This window comes from Heloderma suspectum, chromosome 5 (assembly GCF_057233095.1).
Source record: "Heloderma suspectum isolate Gila_16-S chromosome 5, 16-S_ref, whole genome shotgun sequence".
NCBI lineage: Eukaryota > Metazoa > Chordata > Lepidosauria > Squamata > Helodermatidae > Heloderma > Heloderma suspectum.
Window position 1 is genome coordinate 122,337,217 of NC_139462.1, and position 23,593 is coordinate 122,360,809.

General features: G+C 39.4%; 1 protein-coding gene across 10 annotated transcripts in view; it reads right to left on the reverse strand.

Moving 5' to 3' along the window:
- HTT (huntingtin) overlaps positions 1 to 23,593 on the reverse strand; it is a 381,175-nt gene that overhangs the window by 101,586 nt on the left and 255,996 nt on the right. For all 10 annotated transcript variants that reach the window (XM_084859889.1, XM_084859888.1, XM_084859886.1 and 7 more), the window contains 4 exons: positions 9,201 to 9,346; positions 8,536 to 8,713; positions 7,973 to 8,068; positions 7,079 to 7,266 (listed from right to left, as the gene is read on the reverse strand). In XM_084859889.1, coding sequence (XP_084716015.1) covers positions 7,079 to 7,266; positions 7,973 to 8,068; positions 8,536 to 8,713; positions 9,201 to 9,346 — 608 coding nt within the window. The remainder of the gene's footprint in view (positions 1 to 7,078; positions 7,267 to 7,972; positions 8,069 to 8,535; positions 8,714 to 9,200; positions 9,347 to 23,593) is intronic.

The following is a 23,593-nucleotide window of genomic DNA, read 5'->3' on the forward strand; positions in this document are numbered from 1 at the left end:
GTTGTGGCACCCCTGTTGTGGAATGAGTATCCCAGAGAGGCTCGCCTGGTGCCTACATTGTGCTCTTTTTGACACCAGGTGAGCCTCTTATTTTCCCAAGCATTTTAGTTTCTGTTGTTTTAAATATGTTACTGTATTTTAAATCTTTGCACTGCTGCTAGATTTTATTTTGGTTTAATTTTTATTTTATACTAGAGTTCTAAAATTTAAACATGTATATTATATTTTATCATGTTGTATTTAATGGTTTTAATTATTGTGAACTGTCCAGAGGGCTATTGGGCGGTATAGAAATGTAATTAAAAAAAATGAATTAGTAGGGCATTAGGAATGTGAAAACAGCCAATAAGAGAGGGGAACATAATGTAGTGATGCATGACATCATATAGCATGTTGCCATACTATGGTTCCCAACATGCACTTTATTAATGCACATATGCAACAATTCACATATGCACAAGGTGATCTGGAAAGAATGGAAAACTTTTATTCGAGATCGGGCAGAGGAATTTGTAGCTTGCCTCCTCAGAGTTACTATCACTGGAGACTTCAATCTCCTAGAGCTCCCAGTCCTGGTTCATGACAATCCCTGGTATCTGCCAGGACATATGTGAGTGCCTCCTCCCCAAAGAAGTGGGTACCTTTGAAGGGTACCGATACTAAACTGGCCCTGGAAGAGGCATCTACATTCCAATGTTTTTAGCCAGATTGATTCCCTGGCTACAGTGACTGCTGCTATGCCTCTTGCTGAAAAAAATAACTGCATCCAAGGCAGCACAGGCCATAAAGGAATATGCCATGGTCAACTTAAAGAATCCCCTATGAAGGGTCAGTCCTTATTTCACAAAAGGTCTTCAGTCCACAGAAAAGAGGCCCAGCTAAAAACTGAGGAAGTAAATGAGGCCCAGAGGGCCAACACTGCCACCCCATGGGCCTTCTTGACAGCCATGTTTAGATACATATGAATTTTTGAATTATAATACATGCAATGGATACTGTCAACCACATACAATAGATGCTATCAATACCACAACACTGGTAAAAGTCTATTTTAACATGAGGCTGGCCACACCCATCATGGCAGCCATTTTGTGAATGGGCAAGCCCCCCCCCCCCCAAGCCAGCCTTTTTATGAGACGGCCCATAGTACTCCCCAAATGTGCCCACCATCCCAAAAGGGTTCGACACCCCTGCGATAAATACTATCAACGAGGGAGCACTGGTAACAGTCTGTTTCAACATGAGGTCTTTTTCAAGTTGATGTAAGAATAGCTTCTAATGCCTCAGGATAAAGTCTTTTTATCAAATTCTAGTTAGTAGCCATCACGCTAAACCATGATGGTTAGCGCTTTTGAGCACTTAATAAACCATGGTGGTTTATTAACCATGGACTAACCCCCACCCCACCTAAAAGACCAGGCAAAAAACACACAGAATTCAGACAAAATACATACCATACCACACCAAAAGAAATGAATAAATTAGCACACACTCAATCTTTCTCACTCTCTCAGGCATGCGTGCACGCGTGCACACACACATACACACAGCAGTCAAAGCACCCCCTCCCTCCCAATCCTCTCTTGCCCCTTCCAGGACACTCCCTATCACCATCCATCTCATGTTTTTTTTCTTTTTTATAGCCAGATGGGCATGCTGGGCTGCAGTCACGCACCATTTTACTTTTCTAAGAACCTGTGGGGCCCATATACATTTCTTGGAAATAAAGAAGGTGCTGATAGCAGCACTTCACTTTGCAGCAGGCCAGCCTGCTGCAAGAGAAGTGTCCATGGGCTCATTGGTGTCCACAGGTACCATATTGGAAACCTCTGATCTACTGTATGTGACTGACAGTATTTATTGCATGTATTATAATTGAAAAATGTGTATGTATCCAAATATTTACGTGCATGAAATTGCATATCTTGGTAGCACCAGAGATTGAATCAAAGAGAGAATGCTCTGCCCAGAGTGAAGGGTAAGGAAGAACAGGAAGGAATCAGAGGGTACTGAGCATAATGCAAATAACTTTTAGTGCATGATGTCTCCCTTTCCTAGGTGAAAGAGCGAGTTAACCCATTGTTGGATGCTCCTCATACCAAACTGAGCAGGAAAGGCACTATAATAAGAATGCATATCTGTATGGTGCACATCTCCACAAGTGAAATTTTGTGTTAATTGGTTTAATTCTGATCAATAAAAACAAGGCTGAGGATGCAAACCCAAAGACAACAAGAGTAGAACAAAAGGAAAACCACAGACCAGGTAGACCAGTGCTGGACAAATGACTGCATGAGTTGAAATGGTCATCACTGAGGTCTATCACTCAACACACAGCAACAGCAAACCTTCAGGATTACCATAGACTCCATCATCACTAATTGGAGTAGCAAGCTTATATTTCCTTCTAAATCCACCTTTGTCTGCTATACAAGCTAGGATAGTCTTGGCTTGCTTCATCCTTAAAAAAGGTAAATAGCTCTGCTGAGGCTGGCCAACCATTTTCCAGAAACACTTCTATCACATGCAAAATTCCCAAGGCAGAAAAGACACAGATGATGTGCTCTGGCACATGGTTCTGGTGGGAGGGCTTCTACTGTTTGAGGTGAATCACTGAGCTAGTTGGCAGTGGGGCCATCAGCTATAAATAGGCTGCCAGTCCCACCGAGTCCATGATCTGGAGTGAGTGAACATGAGCGGCAAACAGGGCATTTTAAGAGGGAGTTTAGTAGGACAGTTATAGGGGGAATCCAGAATTAGGAAAGGCTTGTGATGGAGCCCTGCTCTATGAGCACAAGTGGGAGCCCAGAAAACAAAGTACCAACAACAAAGCGTCAGTCTAACAAAAAACTGAGCAGACTGATGAATTTAGCAACAGCGAGAAGCAACAGCTGACCCTTCCCCCTTATAATAGCGAATAACTTTCTAGGTAAAGAAATGCAATAAAGAAGGTAGAAACTCAGCAGGAATGTAGGGGCTATCCAGTGTATTGCACAGAGTGTCACATGTATGATTATCTGCCTACTAAACAGATGTCACAGATGTGTGCTCAGTGCAATGAGCTCCTGGCTCTCAAGGAACAAGTTTGTTCCCTTGAGGCCAAGGTAGCTGACCTGGAGAAGATGAGAAAGGCAGAGAGGTTGGTGGATGAGAGCTTCAGGGATGTGATAATGGTGTCCCACTCCCAGGTGACTACTCCTCTCCTCTCGTCATGGAGAATGAGGGTATCCACTGCTAGAAAGAGGGAAATGTTCTCTTAGAAAGAACCCATTCTTGGGGAATTAACTGATATCCTCTTATGCCAAGGATATCCTTCCAGAGCAGTGGAAGGATTGTGGAAGGGAGTGATTCAATAACTGGATACATAGGCAGCTAGATTTGTACCACAGACATAAAGCCTTGAGCATGAAAGAGCTGAGCATGTTGTTTGAGTGTCCCTCAGAGTCAATTGGACTCTTTCCCCTAAAGGGTGGGTGGGTTATATTTTGCAACATTGGCACAGAATTGCATATTTGGTTGTTATCAACATAGGAGTACTCTATCTCTTTAATTTGTATGTGTTTGCCATGGCAGCTGATCTTGATTCCACTATACAATGTTATTTTTTGGTGTTCCTTCAGGAATAGCCAGGATTTACCTCTTTCATGCTCACAGCTTTATGTCTCTCCAGCGTTTATTGAAAGGGTGGACTTGGAAACCTTTGTTAAGGTATTTTTCATATGACAACATGTAGAAAGTTTTACATGATTGAAGTTAGGTACTATTTATTACAGTTTTGGTTTGTTACTCTGCAATTTTAGAGATACTATTTCCCAGGAATAATTGCCTTTGGCAATTAATATTACTGGAGCACTTTTGCCAGCAGACTATTTTCCATCTAAACATGGATAGGATTGTGCTAGATTCCATAAATGACTGTGTTCTAGAACAATTGGTCACAGAACCAACTAGGGGGGAAGGCAACCCTGGACTTAATCCCTGGACTTAATCCCAGGATTTAGTGCAAGATGTAAGAGCTGTTGAAAACTGATTGGAACTACAAGATATAGTGATAGCTTTAAAAGGGTATTAGACAATTTCACAGAGAATGATGCTAGCAGTAACTACTAGTTATGATGGCCAGATATTACCTCTAGTGGTACCCACTAGAAACAGCTCAGAACACTTTTTAAACAGATTCCTCTCAGTTCCAACTTCTACTAAATTGGAGACAATTCATGCTGAATTAGGTGCAATGACAATAGGCTGAGGTCCTTAAATTAGCCTTGCTTTTTTGTTGAAGATTATATTTAACCAGACATCTGAATTTATGTTGGCAGCAGTTGAGAAGATGGCCCAACTTCTTGAAGGCAAAGGTTCCTCTTGAACATTTGGTTTTCTACATCTTTTTTTACTATCCTAGATATTGTTAGAGCAAAGTCTGCCCTGTTATAACAGCTTATAGATATCGAGATGCAGCCTCAGTGGCTGAGATTGCAAGTTGTGCATCTAATAAGCTGTATGTCTAACTCCTTCTCTTGATGTAGTTTATACTAAAATAGCTTTTTCTTGGTCTAATAGCTAAATGTCCTTCCCTATGGCAGATTGGGAAGGATGTCTTAATGGTATCCCTAAGAAGGTTAGAATTTGCTTTTGTAATCCCCTATGTATTGATGACATTTTATGTATGTATGCATGTATTTATTACATTTCTGTACTGCCCAATAGCCAAAGCTATTATTTATTTTGTCCTTGAATGTGATACCTGTCATGGTATTAGAATAAGTTATATCCTCCCTTTGTTGGAGCTGGTGAAGAAAAGGTCTTCTCTTGCAAATTATGTTTTTTATTCAGTGATGTCAATAAATATGTAACATTTAGAACAGCCAAGTTCCTTGTGCTATGCCTGCAGTTGCGTGCAAGGGCCAAAGAGATAAATGTGAAACATTAGGATTTTCCTTCTTTCTAGACTGTCATTGTTTATGTACATTTTATGAGTATTAATATTTTCTGTATAATGTCTGACTGCTATATTAAAATAAACATGACTTGATGCGACTATGAGGAAAGGTTACAATCTTTGGGTCTTTTTAGCTTGGAAAAAGGGTAAGGGAGGACATGACAGAGGTAGATAAAATTATGTATAGTGTGGAGAAAGTGGATAGGAGGGAAACTTCTTCTCTCATAGTACTAGAACCCAGGGTCATCCAATGAAGTGAAATGTTGGGAGATTCAGGGGAGATAAAAAGAAGTACCTCCTCACACAGTGCATAGTTAAACTATGGAATTCACTATGACAAGATGTAGTGATGGACATCAACATAGATGGCTTTAAAAATGGGTTATATAAATTCATGGAGGATAAGGCTATCTATGGCTACTAGCTGTGATGGCAATATATTAGCTCTAGTGTCAGAGGCATTATGTCTCTGAATACCACTTGCTAGGAAACATAAGCAGGAGGGTTAAGACAAAACAAATGTCTTGTTTGCATGCTTCCCATAGGCATCTGGTTGGCTACTGTAGGAACAATAATGCTGGACTAGACAGTCCTTTGGTCCGATCCATGATGGCACTTATGTTCTTATGAGAAAACACAAAGTTGCCACTTGTTTCCTTCACAGCAAGTTTAACTCTTGAAGCTCACTCCCCGTGTCATACACCATCCTTCTTTCCCTCAGTTGTTATCAGGTAGACAAAGGAGTGTTATGGGGCAGTGGCAGCTAGAGTATTGTCTAACAAATATGGGAGTAATTCCTTCGAAATATGGCAATAATGTTATACTCTTACTGATACTATGATTTATTTGGCAGCTGGTCTTAATAACTCCCTCATGGCCATAAAGAATGAGAACCAGACAAACATTTTTTTAAAGTGTGAAGATAGCATCAGATTAATGTCTATTTAATTTCCTTTCTGTGAAATAGTCCTGAGGGAAAAGACAGGGATGGGGTTCCAAATGAAAAAGATGCGGGCAACCATCTCAGTTCTTAAATACATTACAGAATGCTAACTAAGCAAACAGGCCTGAGTAAAGGAATCTTGAGATGAAAAATATCTCAGAGCAAGAACATCCTGATGCCTTTCACGACAGTTAGGAAAGAACTGAATAAGGAGGTAGAATGCACGCTTAGGAGTGCAAGCTGCTTGGTTTCTGTCCAAGCTTTCGTATCTTCCCACATTCAGCCAAGCACATCCACAAATGTGATCCTTCCCAAAGACACAAAAGATAAGGTGGAGGACAGTCTGATGGTCTTCCAGGCAAAGGCCCATTCTATGGTCCTAAAGAAATAAATGGCAACTAGGAGCCTAAGATGTATTGGGGAGTCAGAGAATCTTTTAGGAACATGAACATTCAATTGTAATTTCTGCACTTGTAGCAAGCACCCACTCATCTACCATGGAAAACTCCTTTTAGTGATGGCTTTTAAGTGCCTTTCTCCCACCAGCATAGGTGCGCTATTAGGGGAAGGCCTCGCATCAGGCTGAGATGGAATTCTTCCATGGGTCCTCCCTATCCCACAGTGAGAGTCCTGAAATAGGATGAAATTTTTGAATGAAAAAACGATGTTTCCCATTCAAAAAATGTTAGCAACTGGCTGCCAATACATAGTTTTGTTATTCATTTGGGACCTAAACTAAAATAGTATTGACTTGTGTAAAATAGTATTGACTTTTCTGCTTTCTCATATAGATTAAAGATTTGGCTGTTCTGCCCAACTTGGAGGTCCCTTTTTTCACGGACACCAGCAGCATCAGCTTCTTGTCTTTAAATTAGCATCCTCAGACTTGCCAAGAATCAGAGACAGAACAATTTAGACATATTGACTTCTTCACATTTGTAACAAGCTAAGAGCATACATGGCAAAAAGAAAAATGCACATTCCTGTTCTCCGACCTATTAGAAGAGACTCTCTTACGACTATTACTGAATTTCAAGAGAGGCCTTTAGGCATGCAAATCTGTAACAATGTAAAACTAAATATTTTATTTTTATAAAAAAAGATACCACGTCTAATAGCAAAAACAAGAGAATAAACATGCCACAATACTGATCAGCAATAACTGTCAACATCAACTTTAGCAATTAAACACATACCAAGGGAGGCACTCTTGCATAGCTGTTTACTAAAGGCAGCCTGGACAAGCTGATGATGATGTTCTTAAGAACAGGGGTGAGGAATGCTGGGATATGGCTATTTTTCTTGTGCCCCAAAGCCAAGACAGATTGTAGACATTCCACCAGCTCTGCTATTGTTTCACAAGTTGCTGTTATATACTCAAATTCTTAAATTAGGAGATAAAACAAAAATATCTCACAGATTACTCCAATAAATATGAACATATTAAATCTAAATAGCCCCAAATCGATGCCTGGATTTTGTATCAGAACTGCCTGGGAATCAGGCTTCCTGCATTGAGCAGGGGGTTGGACTCGATGGTCTTGTAGGCCCCTTCCAACCCTATGATTCTATGATAAACTGAATCATAATACAAAATATCTCAAAATTGTTTAAGCAATATCAGTTAAAACTATTATGAGGGCCACAGTAGGCGTTAAATGTGTTAATGCATTTAACTTGTATTTTTCTTGCTTTCAAATTAACAGCTGCTGGCAGAGGGAGGGGAAACTGGGAATGCAGCACATATGGAGTTTAACCCTTTCCCCCCATATCATGGTCCTGATGACCCTCTCCCCTGCTGGGGGATGCTCCAGGAGGTGACGACCACAGCTTCCTGGCAGCTGTTATATTGAACTTTTTCTTTTTCTTTTTTTAAGGTATAGTAAATGTAGTCATGCATTTAACATCACATCTAATTTGGTCTTGATAAATTAACAACATAATATTGAAATGAAACATGTTTTCCAGACAACAGCAGCAAATGTAGAATTATATAGCAAGTTGGAAGTATAAAACACACTACAGATTAAAAACAACAAGAGTTGGCAAAACACAACTGCATGGATATTTGGAGCTTGTTCAATCCTTACTTGGTGCTTGCGAATCCACTTCATCCTCACTGGCAGCTTTTCTAAGATTCTTCTTCCTTTCTGGACTATGAAGCCGATTTCCAGGCTCAACTGCCACTAAATTAGATATTAGCATTGAGAAATGATTTATGCTTATTTTTTAGCTTTCCTGGACTCTCAGACAAGGATTTCAATTTGCAAGCTTAAATTTAAACAAAATGTTATAAATTCAAAATGTTGTGCAACTCAAACTAACAGCCTTTTGCCCTGATACAGGAGTGGTAGGAGCTGGAGAAGCTGTTTGACCTCGTGGATTTCTCTATTCTAATATTGGTCCACCAGCCAACTACTTTGCTGATGGCTATGGCATCAAACAAAGATCTGAAGGTGCCATCTTGGGTGTGCCAGATTGCTCAGCTAAAAGAGAGCCTGAGATGATACATGCACTGGGAATAAAACAAATATAATAAATGAAAGAGTCCCTTGATGAAACATATAAAGCTTTTATTAGGAAGGTATGTGGTTTGGCGATGGGCAGTTTACTCCAAGGAGCTTCTCATACTACTTTCATCAGGTTAACTCACCTGCTTCTATAATGAACTGGATACAGCTGATTAGAGAGCAGGCATGTGTCATATATGCTGCTGAAGCCAGCAAGTTCCATAAATTAGATTGTTGTAATGTCAAACAGCAGCAATCCAACACAGCTTGGAGATCTATACTTAGTGGAATATGCTTATGTATTAAATGCCATGAAAGCATCTGTGGGGGGAAAATACAATCCGAGATTATTTGGAGCCATAACTCAGTGGAAGAGCACAAGATTTGCATACAGAAGGTCCCAAGTTCAATCCCTGGTGTCTCCAGGTAGGGCTGGAAAAGCCCCTGCTTGAAACCCTGGAGAGCCGCTGCCAGTCACTGTTGGTTACTGGGCTAGATGGACCAATGGTTTGACTAAATATAAGGCAGCTCTGTTCCAATATTTGATTCTTGTAGTTATCAGTATACTCTATGTCACCTAATTAGGAAGACAAGAGGCACAATCCACTGTAAGTAACAAGATCGATTCCATTCTATGTACACTCATTTTCCAAAAAAGCTTTGCAACTTCCACTGCCATCACAGTAGAAGTATGGCAGATAAAACTAAAAAGTCACTAGGACTGAAAGATTTTCTCTCTTCCTTGTTAAGGGTGTGAGGGTAAATACTATTTAAGCCTGTGTTCTGTTTTCTGTATTTGTTGTCTTACCTCTAATAACATTACGACAAACTTCAGGATGTCACTGTCTTTGTCAGGTGGAATGTGAAGGGATGCTGGCAGTTTAGTAAGTAACACAAGATACTGACTTAAAGCACGAGACAAGACCATTGTAGATTGATACACCACTGTGTCTCCTATAAAACAAGTGCATGGTCATGAATACAAATGTTATCCGCAGACATCAGACTTTGTAACTGAACTCATACTCACACATTTTAAATATCCCAGATGTCATTATTTCTGAAAGAGACAGACACTATTTTCACAAAGGATTAAACAAGAGTAATAAAGAACATTTGTGCTGAACATCAGGAAAAACTTCCTGACTGTAAGAGCAATACGACAATGGAACCAATTACTTGGGGAGGTGGTAGGCTCTCCCACACTGGAGGCCTTCAAGACGAGGCTGGACAGCCATTTGTCAGGGATGCTCTGACTTGGATTCCTGCATTGAGCAGGGGGTTGGACTCGATGGCCTTGTAGGCCCCTTCCAACCCTACAATACTATTCTATGATTCTATGTGCCTCATTCTTTTTTCTAACCAAAAACATTTATAATAGGATATCCTCTCAAGAAATATTTGCTGATAGTTTATATGTTAAGCCACATTTGGGAACGGAATTGGTATTGTCTGATGAACAAGGTTGTTTTGTGGGGTTAAAATTACACTGAATGGTGTAACAACATTGATTTTAGGGGTTTATGCACCTAATGACCACAAAGCAGAATTTTATGAGGATCTCTTATCCAAACTCGTGGATCTAACTTTTGACAGCTGGTGCTTAATGGGAGATTGGAATGGGGTGATTGCACCTCAAATTGATAGAATATCAGAGAAAAAAAAATAAAGAGTAATCAAGGGAAATTACCTAAAAGTTTTTTTGAATTAATGGACAATTTGGCCTTAGCAGATGTATGGAGAGATAAAAATGGAAACTCAAAAGAATATACGTATTTTTCAGAAAGACATAAATATACATATTTTTCAGAAAGACATAAATCTTTTTCAAGGATTGATATGATTCTGACAACCAAAGAGCTTTCTACAAATATTGGCAAAATACAAGTTCTACCAAGATCATTTTTGGACCATAACCCTATATCTATGTCATATGTGAAAAGACGCACTACTTTTAGATGGGGATTGAATGAAATGATATTTCAAAATAAAAGTATTGTGGATGACACTAAAAACAAATTGAGAGAATTTTTTGAATTGAATCTGGACAAGGGAACAAATATCCGAACAGTATGGGATGCAAGTAAGGCCTAAATTAGAGGTTATTTTATACAACAAAACATGCAACTAGAGAAGAGAAGAGAAGAGACAAAATATTCTAAAACAGATAAAGGAGAAAGAAGAATTCAGGAAAAAACGGGAAAGGCAAGTGTTCTTTGACAGATTAAATTACTCCAACAACAATTGTCGATGCTGACAGTTCAAGATGTGCAAAAAAAAATTTAAACTTTGTAAAACAAAGAAATTTTGAATTTGCTAATAAACCAGGAAGATGGTTGGCCTTTAAACTTAGAAAGGAAAAAGAAAAGAAAACAATTGTGAAAATAAAGGAAAGTGGATTATTAACCAATAATGTGGCAATTCAGAAAGCCTTTTATCAATATTATTCAAATTTGTATAAAGGACAGGATATCTCCCCAGAATTAATGGATAAATATATTCATAAACAAAATTTACCAAAAATTACTAAGGAACAAAAACAAATGATGAATGGCCCAATAACAGCAAATGAAATGGTGGAAGCAATAAAAAAAAATTAAATTGGGAAAAACTCCGGGACCAGATGGAATATCAGGATTATATTATAAGAAATGTGAAGAAGAAATTTTACAACCATTGAAAAATATGATGAACAGTATTTTAGAAAAGGAGGAGATACCGGAAACATGGAAAACAGCATATATAACATTAATACCTAAAGAAGAACAGGATTTAACCTCGACAAAAAGCTACAGACCAATCTCATTATTAAACAATGACAAGTTTGTTTTCTTACCAAGGAGACAGATGAGAGATAATGTAAGAATGGTCTTGAATGTGGTAGAATATTTGGAAAAACACCCAGAAAAACAAGCAGCTTGGATCTTTTTAGATGCAGAGAAAGGATTTGATAATCTCAACTGGAAATTTTTAATTAAGTCTTTAGAAGAAGTGGACTTTGGAGAAAACTATAAAATGGGTGAAATCGGTATATCAAAAGGCTCAAATAATTATAAATGGGGATTTGACTAAACCTTGTGAGATACAAAGAGGAACAAGACAAGGTTGCCCATTGTCACCGCTACTGTTTATATTGGTTTTAGAACTATTGAACAGAGATATAAGACAAGATGATCGAATAACGATTATAAAGGAATAAAGATTAAAAAGGAGAAATATAAGCTGAGGGCCTTTGCAGATGACTTGGTGTTTATATCGGAAGAATCTTTAAAGGGAATTGAAATTTTATGAAAAAATTAAAAGAATTTGGAGCAGTGGCAGGGTTCAAAAGTTAATAAACAGAAAACAAAATTTTTAACAAAGAATATGAATGTTCAAGAAAAAAAAGTTGATGGATAAGACTGGCATCCAAATTGAAAAGTAAAATATTTGGGAGTCTTTTTGAAAAATATGTCAAAATTGTATGCTTTTTCAAAACAACTATGTTAAAGTGTGGAATGAAATTAAACAAGATCTATTAAAATGGGGGAAATTACAACTATATCTTTTGGGAAGAATTGCAATGATCAAAATGTTATTACTTAGAATGTTATTTTTGTTACTTAGAATGTTATTTTTGTTTCAAATGATCCCATTATTACATTGGATTTATCCTTTAAGCAGTGGCAGAGAGATATAATGAAGTTTGTATGGCAAGCAAAAAAAAAAAAAGTTAAAATAAAAATTTTACAAGATGCAAAGGAAAGAGGTGGCTTGGGATAACCAGATTTTAAAACCTATTTTTCTGCCTGCTGCTTGATGTGGATGAAGGAATGGGTGACGTTGAAAAATAGAAGGCTTTTAGAATTAGAAGGACATGAATTGAGATTTGGGTGGCATGGTTATTTGTGGTATGATAAAACAAAAGTGGATGTAGATTTTAATAATCATTATATAAGAAGGGCTGTATTAAGAATTTGGAATAAATATAAATTAAGGCTCTATCAAAAAATATCACGTTGGATATCTTCACAAGAAGCAATGCACAGAAGAGAATTTGATAGCATGCATAAATGGATAAGATATAATGCTTTAATGGAACTGTCACAAGGGGAATATAAGTTAAAATCAAGGGGAAACTTATTGGAAGAAGGTCATGTATGTCAGTGGTTTTCATATTTGCAAATTAAAGAAAGCTTTAAAATAGATGAGAAAAATGGTGGATTTGAACAAACAGAATCTGAGTTTGAAACAGCACTGTGTACAAATGATGAACATGTTATTGCTAAACTGTATACTGTAAACTGTTAAGGTATGAGACAGAGGATGAACAAGTAAAACACTGTATGATAAAATGGGCACAAAATGTTGGTCATAATATATCAATGGAAGAGTGGGGAAGTATGTGGGGAAAAGATTTAAAATTTACTTTATGTACAAGTCTTAAAGAGAATTTTTATAAGATGATGTATAGATGGCATATGTGACCGTTTAAATTGTCTAAAATGTATAAAGGTGTCTCTGGAAAATGTTGGAAATGTGAAGATCAAGAGGGAACGTTTTATCATTTATGGTGGACTTGTAAAAAAGCTAAAACATTTTGGAAACGAATACAGTCTTTAGCTCAAAGAATATTAAAGACTACTATAGAATTAAAGTCAGAAACTTTTTTATTGGGACTAACAGATAAACACGTAAAAGAGAAGGGGGGAACCCTCTTTTTCTACATGACAATGGCTGCAATGTTATTGTATGAACAAAAGTGGAAGAATGAAACAATACCAACTGTAAGCAAGTGGATCACAAAAATGATGGAGCTGGTAGAGATGGCAAAACTTACTATTATAATTATATAGAATTTGTACAAGTAATAGAGAAAAATGATATCTATGTATGTGGATTTTGAACTTTGAGATGGTTAATTCTCTTTTGTTGTTGTTGTTAAAATTAGGAGAGAAATGAGATGTCTGTGAACTCAATGTATGATATACAACTAAGATAAGAACTAGAGAATAATAAGAGCATTTGTGTCAGGAGCGCCCTAGCTGCCTTTTGCAGTCCCTTCCAATAGCCAACTCAGGACACAGATGATGAGGATTCTTTCCAAGGCTTTATTCCTTTATGACTCTTTCAGATACTAATCACTCTTTCAGATACTAATCAGCGGCTAAGCAAGGAACAGCACTGGAGAAAGATAGCAGAGTAGCCTAAGCTCCAGGTAAGGCAGTTGGTCCCCATTTGAAGGGGAACCTCGGGAAGACTCTGAACTTATGGGCTAGGGAGAGATCCCGCCTCTTTTCCTTAGGTCCTCAGGACGCAACCGCTGTCTGAGCGCCAAACGAGTGGAACGCCTCCTTTCGGCGCCCTCCATCTGTCGTCGCTCCCTGCATCTGCGCTGAGCGTCCAGCAAGCCCCCCTCCAGCACTATCTCACTGCCAGGGTCACTATCTATCCCAGGAATGCTGGCAGGAGGAATCTCTGCCAGCTGCTGTGCTTGTGAGAGATGAGCGAGCTCCTCTCCTACGGATTGCTGTTCTTCCTCAGAATCAGAACTGCTCTGGGGCTCTTTGGGCTCAGTTTCCACCCTGACAATTTGTTGTGTAAGGGGAGCCAAAGATAGATATCTTACAATCTTAAGAGATATTTTAGTGTATGTGTACTGTGTGTTTATGTTGTTGTGTAGTGTTTTTTTTTTTAAATTATTCTATATAAAAAAAGAAATATTTGCTGATTGGATTAGTTCAGTGGTTCTCAACTCGTTTCAGTCCATGGAGCACCAGGCCAATAAAAAAAAAATCGTGGACCACCTCCTTATTTATTTATTTATTTATTTATTTATTTATTTATTTATTTTTGGTTGAGACATGATTAAACAGAGCAGACACATTTTGGTTTGAAATTTATTTATTTCTTAGATATTTGAATTCCTTCTCACTGACAAGCTTTTCAATGTTTGGAGTGGTACTTGATAATGCACAACGAATATCTCTTTCTACTGAGAGCTGATTCCTCTGTTTGGACTTAATGTGCAACAAACATGAAAATCCTATCTCAAACGTATAAGTTAATGCAAATAGCAAAAGAAATCTGATTGCATGTGCTGTCAGATTTGGGTAACTCCCAGTCATGCTGGCCCAAAATTTATCTATGGTAGCCTGCTTGTACACATCTTGGGTCACACAATCATTTTTCCAATCCAAGAATTCCTCCTGCAGATCCTCTGGAACACTATTAACACCTGTTATGAATGGATTCCTGATGAAAGATAATCCATCCTTTGTCCTGTCCACCTCTGGAAAGTATAGTTGGAATTTGTCTCATATCTTCCGTAAATGATCAAGAATTTGCGTCTGAATGGCTTCCTTTTTCCTGAGCATGGCATCCACACATAGAAATTGAACCAAATTATTGCCTTCAACTCTTACCATCCAGAGTTCCAATGGTGCTTTGGTGAGATAACAGATTTTCACCTTTCCCTTGCAGCTGAAGATTCAGTTTGTTCCAGATTCCAAAAATATCGACAAGGTTCGCAAATTTTAAATTTGATTGCGTCAGCACATTTCATAATTCCTCCTTCCCTTGAGCCTGGAGAAACAAATCCAACTCCTCTCTCAGCTGAAAAGCTCCGTTGAGTACATTCCCTGCTGACAACCACCGTATAGAAGTGTAGAACAGCAACACATCAAAGTCAGAACCCACGTCCTGGCAAAATCTTTTTAACAGCCTTGTGTTCAGAGCCGATGATTTGATGTAATTCACCACTTTCACAAACCCTTTGAAAACTGTGTTGAGTGGATCAGGCAATGTTTTTGACACCAAAGCTTCCCTATGAATAAAGCAATGGACTCCAATTACCATTGGAGTGTGCTGTTTCACCAATGCTTGGAAGCTTGATCTTGAGCCCAGCATGGCAGATGCACCATCAGTGATTTGCCCAATCCAGACCATGCACTTCAAAGAAATGGTTAGTTTGTTAACAATTTCCATCACATCTTGAGCCTTTGTGGTAGTATCAAGCATCTTAGAAAAAAGAAACTCATCTCTGAAGTCTCCCTCAACCATATATCATGCGAACACCAATAACTGAGAGCACAATACGACAGCAGAAGATTCATCCAATTGTACTTACATTTTACAACATAAATGATAAAGAAACTAAAACAGCAAACTTAGCAGAGAACAAACGACATGATAACCACTCAGCGCAACAGCAGGAGCTACATGCACAAACCACACATATCTAGACAAGTCACTCCCACCTTCCCACCAAAAACAAGTTTTTAGTTGAGGCCCAGCCGTTAAGTGGCATTTCTGTTGTATGAAAGTGTACCAATGTAAATAATGGGAGAAGAGCATGTTGTTCTATTGCGCTATTTCCCTCATGTAAAGAAGGTCAAGTTGTGTAAACATGCTGACTCTAAAACGCTTTTATTTGAACTGTATAAATATAGATACTCACAAACTTTCTCTGACAATGATATCTATATTTAATTTTATACAGTTATATATTCGTGTGGACCACTGAAAAAGTCACCATGGATGACCAGTGGTCCATGGACCACCAGTTGAGAACTACTGGATTAGTTTGACCCATAAGAATCTAATTGTGGAACTCAACTAAAATCCAAAACTGTTTATAATAATCCGGGCTAAGTGGCAACTCAACCTTGCCATGACCTTTCATTGCGTCCATTAATATCACTACTTAGATTTCACAAATCTTGAGATTCATATTTCTTGAACATAAACTCCGATTTCTCATGGTGTATTTCTATTTCCATGTGTTTTATTTTTTCTGTTAATGCTGAGGTAAATAAATTAAAGCCAAAATTCAGTAAGAAAATAGGGCATTATTTATTTACCAGCTATATTTATACGGCTGCCCATCAATTGGGCAGATTATACAATTGATAATAAAATAGAATATTAAGATACAACAGAAGCAGTAAAATACAGCCTAAAAAACATCTATCAGTAGAAAAATTAGCAGCTTGGGCCTTGAACACTTTTTTTTTTTTTTAACCCACAAGATTGTTTAAAAGGCCTGGGTGAATATTACAAACGAGACGATGAAAAGGTGCCTCTGGAGAGGGTATTACATAGCTGGAGTACCACCACCAGCTGGAGAAGAAGGACCTCTCACTTAGTAGTCACCCGCCACACTTCACTTGGTGAGGACACACAGCAAGTCCTCTGAAGAGGATTTTATAATCTAGGTATGTATGTCTGAAAGAAAGCGAACTTTCAGGTAAGTTAGTCTCAAACCATTAATGGCCTTAAAGGTCAAACTCAGCAGTTTAAATTGGTCCTGGAAATGGACAGGGAACCAGGGCAGCTGGCAGTGCAGCACTGGTGAAACATGACTTAAATGCCAGTCCCAGTTAGTAATCTTGAATCTTATTGTGGACCAACTGCAGTTTTCAGACCATTTTTAAAGGCAGCCTTGTGTACAAAGCATTTCAAGAGCGTACATGGGTGGTTACCAGAGCAGAGGTAACTGGGGCCAAACTATCTAAATCCAGTTATGGTTGCAGCTGAAGCTGATAGAAGGAAGCTTGAAGCGCAAGATCAAGAAGCACCCCCAGACTGAGAACATGATTCTTTAGGGCAGGGGTCCCCAAGCTTTTTGGACCTGTGTGCACATTTGGGGATTTGAGATACAGCTGTAGGCACCACCACAAAATGCCTAATCAGTGGGTTGCCACTTTGGTGTCTGCCTTTTGTGTCTATGGATCCTGGGCTGCATCTTATTCAGCAAAAATATTCACATTATCTTCATGTCTACTGGACACCGCAACTTCTCTTTAATAAGGGATTGTCTAATTCAGCTAATTGCTAGCAGTGCAATACAAAAAATGCTTCTTTTAAACATATGTTTCGGCAATGTCCAGTAGTTGCTTCTTTTTATGGGGAGGTTATTACACAGAAAATTTTTGTACTGGGACAGTCTTTAATATTCACTGATGTACACACTCTTTTAAATTATTTGCCTACTTCATGGAAATTCACAAATGGTCAGCATAAATGGAGATACACATTTTGTCGCTTCATTTTTTCAAGTAGCATAATTGGATTCTCTGTGCCCTTTTGACAGCTAAAAGACTAATATTATAATGTTGGAAGGATAAACGCTCACCTCCTATAATGCAAAGGATTGGGGACCTTACAACACTCAATATTTGGATGGGTGGCATATAGACATCACCTTCAAATGGATACTTATTTGGATATTTTGTCCACTTTTGTTACAGTCCATGTATAATTGCTAGAAGCTTGTATGCATTTCATACAAATCCATGTATGTATATTAAACATGGGGGGGGAGTAAAACAATTTTTAAAAATAAAAAATATTTTGGGTGCCTGCAGGCACCACGTTGGGGTTCCCTGCTTAAAGGGAAATACAACCCCTTCCAGAATGGGTTGAAGACTACTTACCTAGGTGGAGAAATTACTCACCAACAGTACCTAAATAGAGTGTAATTTTATTCACCCTTATGCAGTTCATTATTGCACGGATTCAGAACATGCACAGCCTCATTTCCATCTGATGGGAGAGAGAGATAAAACTGGATGTCGTCTACATACTGGAGACATCTCAACTGAAATCTCCAGGTGACCTCTTCCAGGAGTTTGATAAGGATGTTAAACAGTGTGGGGGAAAGAATAGGACCTGTGGGGACTCTTGCCAAGGGGTTGAGCAATGGTCTTCCCCAGCACAACCACCACCAAGCAGTACCTCCCACCCAACCTGGAGAGCCTATCCAGAACAATAACCACCATACTGATGGTATTGGAAGCCCCTGAGCTGTGCAAGAGAATCAACAGTCACATTCCTCCAGTCTCTCTCATGGCAAAATTCATCTCGCAGGGTGACCAAAGCAGTTTCTCTCCCCAAAACAGTCTGCAGCCTGACTGAAATGGATCCAGAAATCCAGAAGATCAGTTCCATCTAAGAGTGACTGAAACTGATTGGCTACCACTCTCTTGAGCACCTTCTCAAGGAATGGAAAGTTAGTCACTGGCCTTCAGGAGCGAGCAGATCATTGCTTTTTAAAAAGAAGCTGAGACCACTCCCTCTCTCAAGAAAACATTTACAACCTCCTAGACCTATCCAGACATGGCTAGATTTCATGGGCCATGACGGACCAGAGTCAAGCACATCCGTGGTTGGCTGTACCTGACCAAGGACCCTCTCCACTTCCTCAGGTTCAAAGAACTGAAATTAATCAATGGAATTGGACCAGACACCTCCATTGATAACACTGTAGTAACCGTGGAGTCTAAGTCAAGATTGATTTAAGTGGCTTTACCCTCAAAGTCTTGTAAATGCATCATAACATGCTACCAAGGTTTCTAACAAATCTACCTCTGGGGCAGATTGCAAAAGAGATTGCACTCAGAAAAGCTCATTGGATGACACTGAGAGGATGAAATGGTGGAAGAGAGCAGAAGGTATGAATACTCAAGGTTGGTGACAGGAGGCCTGGAGAGGGAGACTAACTCCTATAAACCATAGCAATTTCCTCTCCTCAAATTTTCAAGCTATGCTGATGTGGTATTAAATACCACAAGGCATAGTTGGGATGGATGACAAATATTTTTTATTTTTTACTGACCTGGCATTGAGTAACAGCACTAACAGGCCAAAGATAAGGCTGATAAGACTACCAGAACCCTTCTAGTTGGGGAAAAGCCAGAAGAGGAAATGGGTGTAAGCCATCAGATCATTCTTCCCCTCACCTGGCTTGTCTGAACCCCAGTACTGGTAGAGTAGTATGACTGTATTACTGAAGTATCATTTCCATAGGCAGCAGCTGAAGATACTCCATACTCCATTTCCATACTCAACAACCCCAAGATAAAGAAAACTATTTTATTAATGTAAACAAAAAGTAAAAATGGTACTTTTAAATTTAGGCTTTAATTTATGTGATCTTAAAGTTATGCAAAGTGGAGCTTGAATAGGTTTTACAGCTCCTTTTATCCTCTTAGTATGTTGTACTGAAACTGGGACATACACTTTTTATCATTCTCATCATTTACTAATGCAATTCCTAGTGGTTCCATTGTGTCCAGCTTGGGTAAGGGATAGGATTTCCACTGCACAGGAGACTTGGAATGCACTTTGGAGGCCATTGAATCCAATCCCCTGCTCAATGTAGGTTCTACAATGCAGGATACAGCTACTGCATCCCTGACAGATGGCCATCCAGCCTTTATTTAAATATTCTACTGAATGTGAACCCACCACCTCTCAAAGTAGTATGTTCTATTGCTGAACAGCCTTTAGGAAGCTTTTCCTAATGTTTAGCTGAAATCTGCTTCCCTGCAATTTCCACCCATTGGTTCTTTTCCTGCTCTCTGTAGCAACAGAGAACAGCTCTCCTCCATTTTCTGCATGACAGCCCTTCGGATATTTGAAGATCATTGTCTCCCCTTTGTCAGGATAAACATACCCCGCTATTTCAACTGTTCCTCACAAGATTTGGTTTCCAGACCCCTCACAATCCTAGTCACCCTTCTCTGGCCACAACACAGTTTGTCAATGTCCTTCTTAAAATGCAGTGCTCAGAACTGGATACAGTACTCCAGATCCGGTCTGATCAGTGCAGAACAGAACAGAATTACTTCCCATGATCTGAACAGTGCCAATGGTTGCATTTTAGCAGTCACACAGTACTGCTAACTCATGGTCAGTTTGTGATCTGCTAAGAAACCTTGATCCTTTTCACATTTACTGCTCTGAAGCCAGGTCCCCCTCATCCTATGGCAGTGCTGTTGATTTTCTGGTACCTAAATGTAAGACTTTTCATCTAACTCTTGAATGTCATCGTACCAGTTTTGGCTCTGTGTTCCAACCTGTCAAGATCCTTATAAATCTTGATTCTGTTTTCTATTGTGTTGGCAATCACTCCTACTTTTGTGTCATCTGCAAATCTGAAAAGCCTCCTCTCCACCACTTGCTGAAGGGGAGAGCTGGTTGTTACGGATGAGCTTTCCATTTGCTCTGCCCTGCCCCACTCCCCTGCATGGGAAGCCTTATAAGAAGCAAGGGGAGGGTTACTCCAGCTCTCTTTTGGTATATTGTGGAATTGGTTTTTTTTTTTGCTTTTTAGGCATGAGGAAGTATGTGCTTCTGTTTTAGTTTTTCGGTTTTAAATATGTTATTGAAATACTGATGCTTTAAATTTCTAAGTTGTATTTTTATTGTATCATTTGAATTTTGTATTTATATTAACCTTCGTTGGCCTTGTTCTACTTCTGCCAGGTAGAACACAATCCTCCTTGCAGAAAAAGCCCTAGGCAAAACAGTAGTTGACTAATTCTGCCTTCTCTACGTCACCTGCTATCATTTTACCATCTCCCCCAAGCAGTGGACCTACCCCTCCCTTCTTCTTACTCCTTTTTGTTGTTTTTAGAATCCTGAAAAAGACTCTGCTCATTCTGAGCTTTAGCCTGCCTGACAACTATCCTTACAAGTTCACACAGACTCTATTGTACTCATCCTTGGTTGTATGTCCTTCCTTCCATCTCCACTACATGTTCTTTTTAAACCCTGTGCAGCCATGCTAGCTTTTTTAGATGTCTTCCATTTTTCCTTCTCAATGGAAATATGTGCAATTTGCCTTCAGTATTTCTCTTTTCAGGATCTTCCATCCTTCTTGAATTATTTTCTCCTTCAGAATTTCTGGCCATGTGATTCTAACCTCTGAGTTCTTTGCAACTAGCTTGCCTAAAGTCCAAGGTACTTTATGCTCAATTTTCACATCCTCATTATCATGAATTCCAAGATGACACCATCACTTCCCCCAAGGTTCCCACCATTTCACTTCATCAAGCAGCTCTTCCTTGTTAGTCAGGATAAAGTCCAGGACAGCACATCACCTTGTTCCTTCCTCCACCTTCTGAGAGCGTAAGTTGTCAGCAAGGCAAGGCAAGAATTTATTTGACATTCCATTCTTAGCAGATTTAGTCTTCCAGCAAATAGTTGATATCCCCCATTATGACTATAGCTCACCTCGTACACCTTTCTAACCAGAGATTCATAGGCTTTGGAGATCCATTCAAGATTTCTTCTGGCTGTGTCATTTATTCTCACATGGATCAGCAGGACTGGATAGCAGTCAGTAGGTTTGATGAGTCTCAGCAACTTCTGTTATACCTTGAATCTCCAGGAAGGCAACACACCTCCAAAAATGACATGTCAGGTCTGCACTCGTTTGCCTTTGTTCTTATCAGTAGCGAGTCTCGACCACTACCATGTGCCTTTTCTTTGGGATGGTGGTTGAATTTCTCCTATCCTCCCTGCTAAATTTACTGGGTGCAGGGGGCAACGATCCCACGTGGTTCAGCACCACATTTTTTTTTAAGGGTCTAGCCCTGAAAACAGAAGCGTCAGACCAAGTGGCTACAGAGGCTACCATCTTCTTTCCCCCAAAAGCCTCTTACCTCCAACAGAGTGTTGCTAAGTTGAAAGCAGAGCCCAGATGCAGGGGTGGTGGTGGGGAATATGGTGGCTGCAGAAGCTGCCAAGTCTGGCACTTGTCCTTGAAACCAACACAAAAGGAAGTATATCCCAATGACCAAAAGAACAACAGCAACAAAAAACACCTGACAAACTGATATTGTCTAATGTAATAAAACAGACAAAATAAATGCATGCACAAAACAAATGCATCAACTTTTTAACCTCAATGTTTTTTTAAAAAAATAACATTTTACATGACTCAAATGAGTAACATAAAATAATTGTATATAAAACACACCAAATGGGTTTCAACTATAAGGCCTTCTTGCGTGATCAAATATTTCCCAATTATTATTTCTCATATAAACGTACTAGAAAATATATATACAACAAAACCTCTCAGACCAATCTGCTAAAGAATGAGTCAATAATAACAGTATCAGCATGAATTAAGGTTCATGCTCATACCCACAAGCCAGGGGTGGGCAACTTGCAGTCTTCTAGATGTTCTGACCTACAATTTCCATCAGCCAATGGTGAGGGATGATGGGAGGGCCACAGTTTGTCTACCCTTGACATCAGCAGAACAAAACCACATGCAAAAGTCATAATTACATACACCTTTTTTTAAACCGAAGCTCTCAGTGATGTTCTACTGGTGCCTCGGACTACCGCTGTTGTTTGTACACCTTTTATGAAGCTAGAGCCTGGAGTTGTGTTCCATGTTGCTTTGGGGTGCTTATGCTTACATTCATGTGCTTGCCCATGGGCCAGTGCAGGAATGTTCAGTGTTATGTTCCCATTGGTATGCATATAGTCATCCTTGAGGTGCTCTTGTACTTGTGATGCCTTGAAACAACATGAAGTTTATCTATCCTTTTTTACAGGCAAGGAAGATGATGAACCAGCCCTCATGTTTCACCCTCTCCTCGCTGGTTTGACACAAAAGGTCTCAGCATCACTGAAGCTGGATAGCAAGTAAGACTTCCATGTAGCTAGGGACGACGGCAGACTTATTAGGGAAACACAATGTGGGTGCCCATTATCTGAAAAAGATATCCCATTACTCCCGACTGAGAGAGCTACCAGAATCAGGCCAATGCCTGAAGCACCAGGATAACTTCCTTCTGTCTTCAGAGAAGGTATGAAAGGAAGGCAAGAAACATGTCCTCCTCACAGTTCTCCTCAAGAGTTCCTGAGACTGCAGTCACTCTCTGTCAAGTAAATTCCAGGCAGAAAGGGAGAGCCAGTGTGGTGTAGTGGTGAGAGTGTTGGACTGGGAGCCGGGAGATCTGGGTTCTAGTCCCCACTCGGCCATGGAAGCTCACTGGGTGACTTTGGGCCAGCCATAGACTCTCAGCCCAACCTACCTCACAGGGTTGTTTGCTGTGAGGATGAAATGGAGAGGAGGAAGATAATGTAAGCTGCCTTGGGTTCCTTGCAAGAGGAAAAAAGGTGGGATATAAATGCAATCAATCAATCAATCAATCAATCAATCAATAAAGGCTGGCACGCAGGCTGATGGTTGAAAGGGGAAAAGTGGCTTTACTCCAGAAAACACACTTTAATTTAGACACAGCTAGCATGTTCTTTCTCTCCATGTGCCCTGTAAGGAAAACAATCCACAGCTTTCTGCTGGCTAACTGAACATTGCTCATTAGCCTGACCTGGCAGGAACACTCAGGCAACAGTGTATTGATTCAACTTGTTATTGTACAGATTTAACTTGGTTAATACTGCTACATGGCAAAG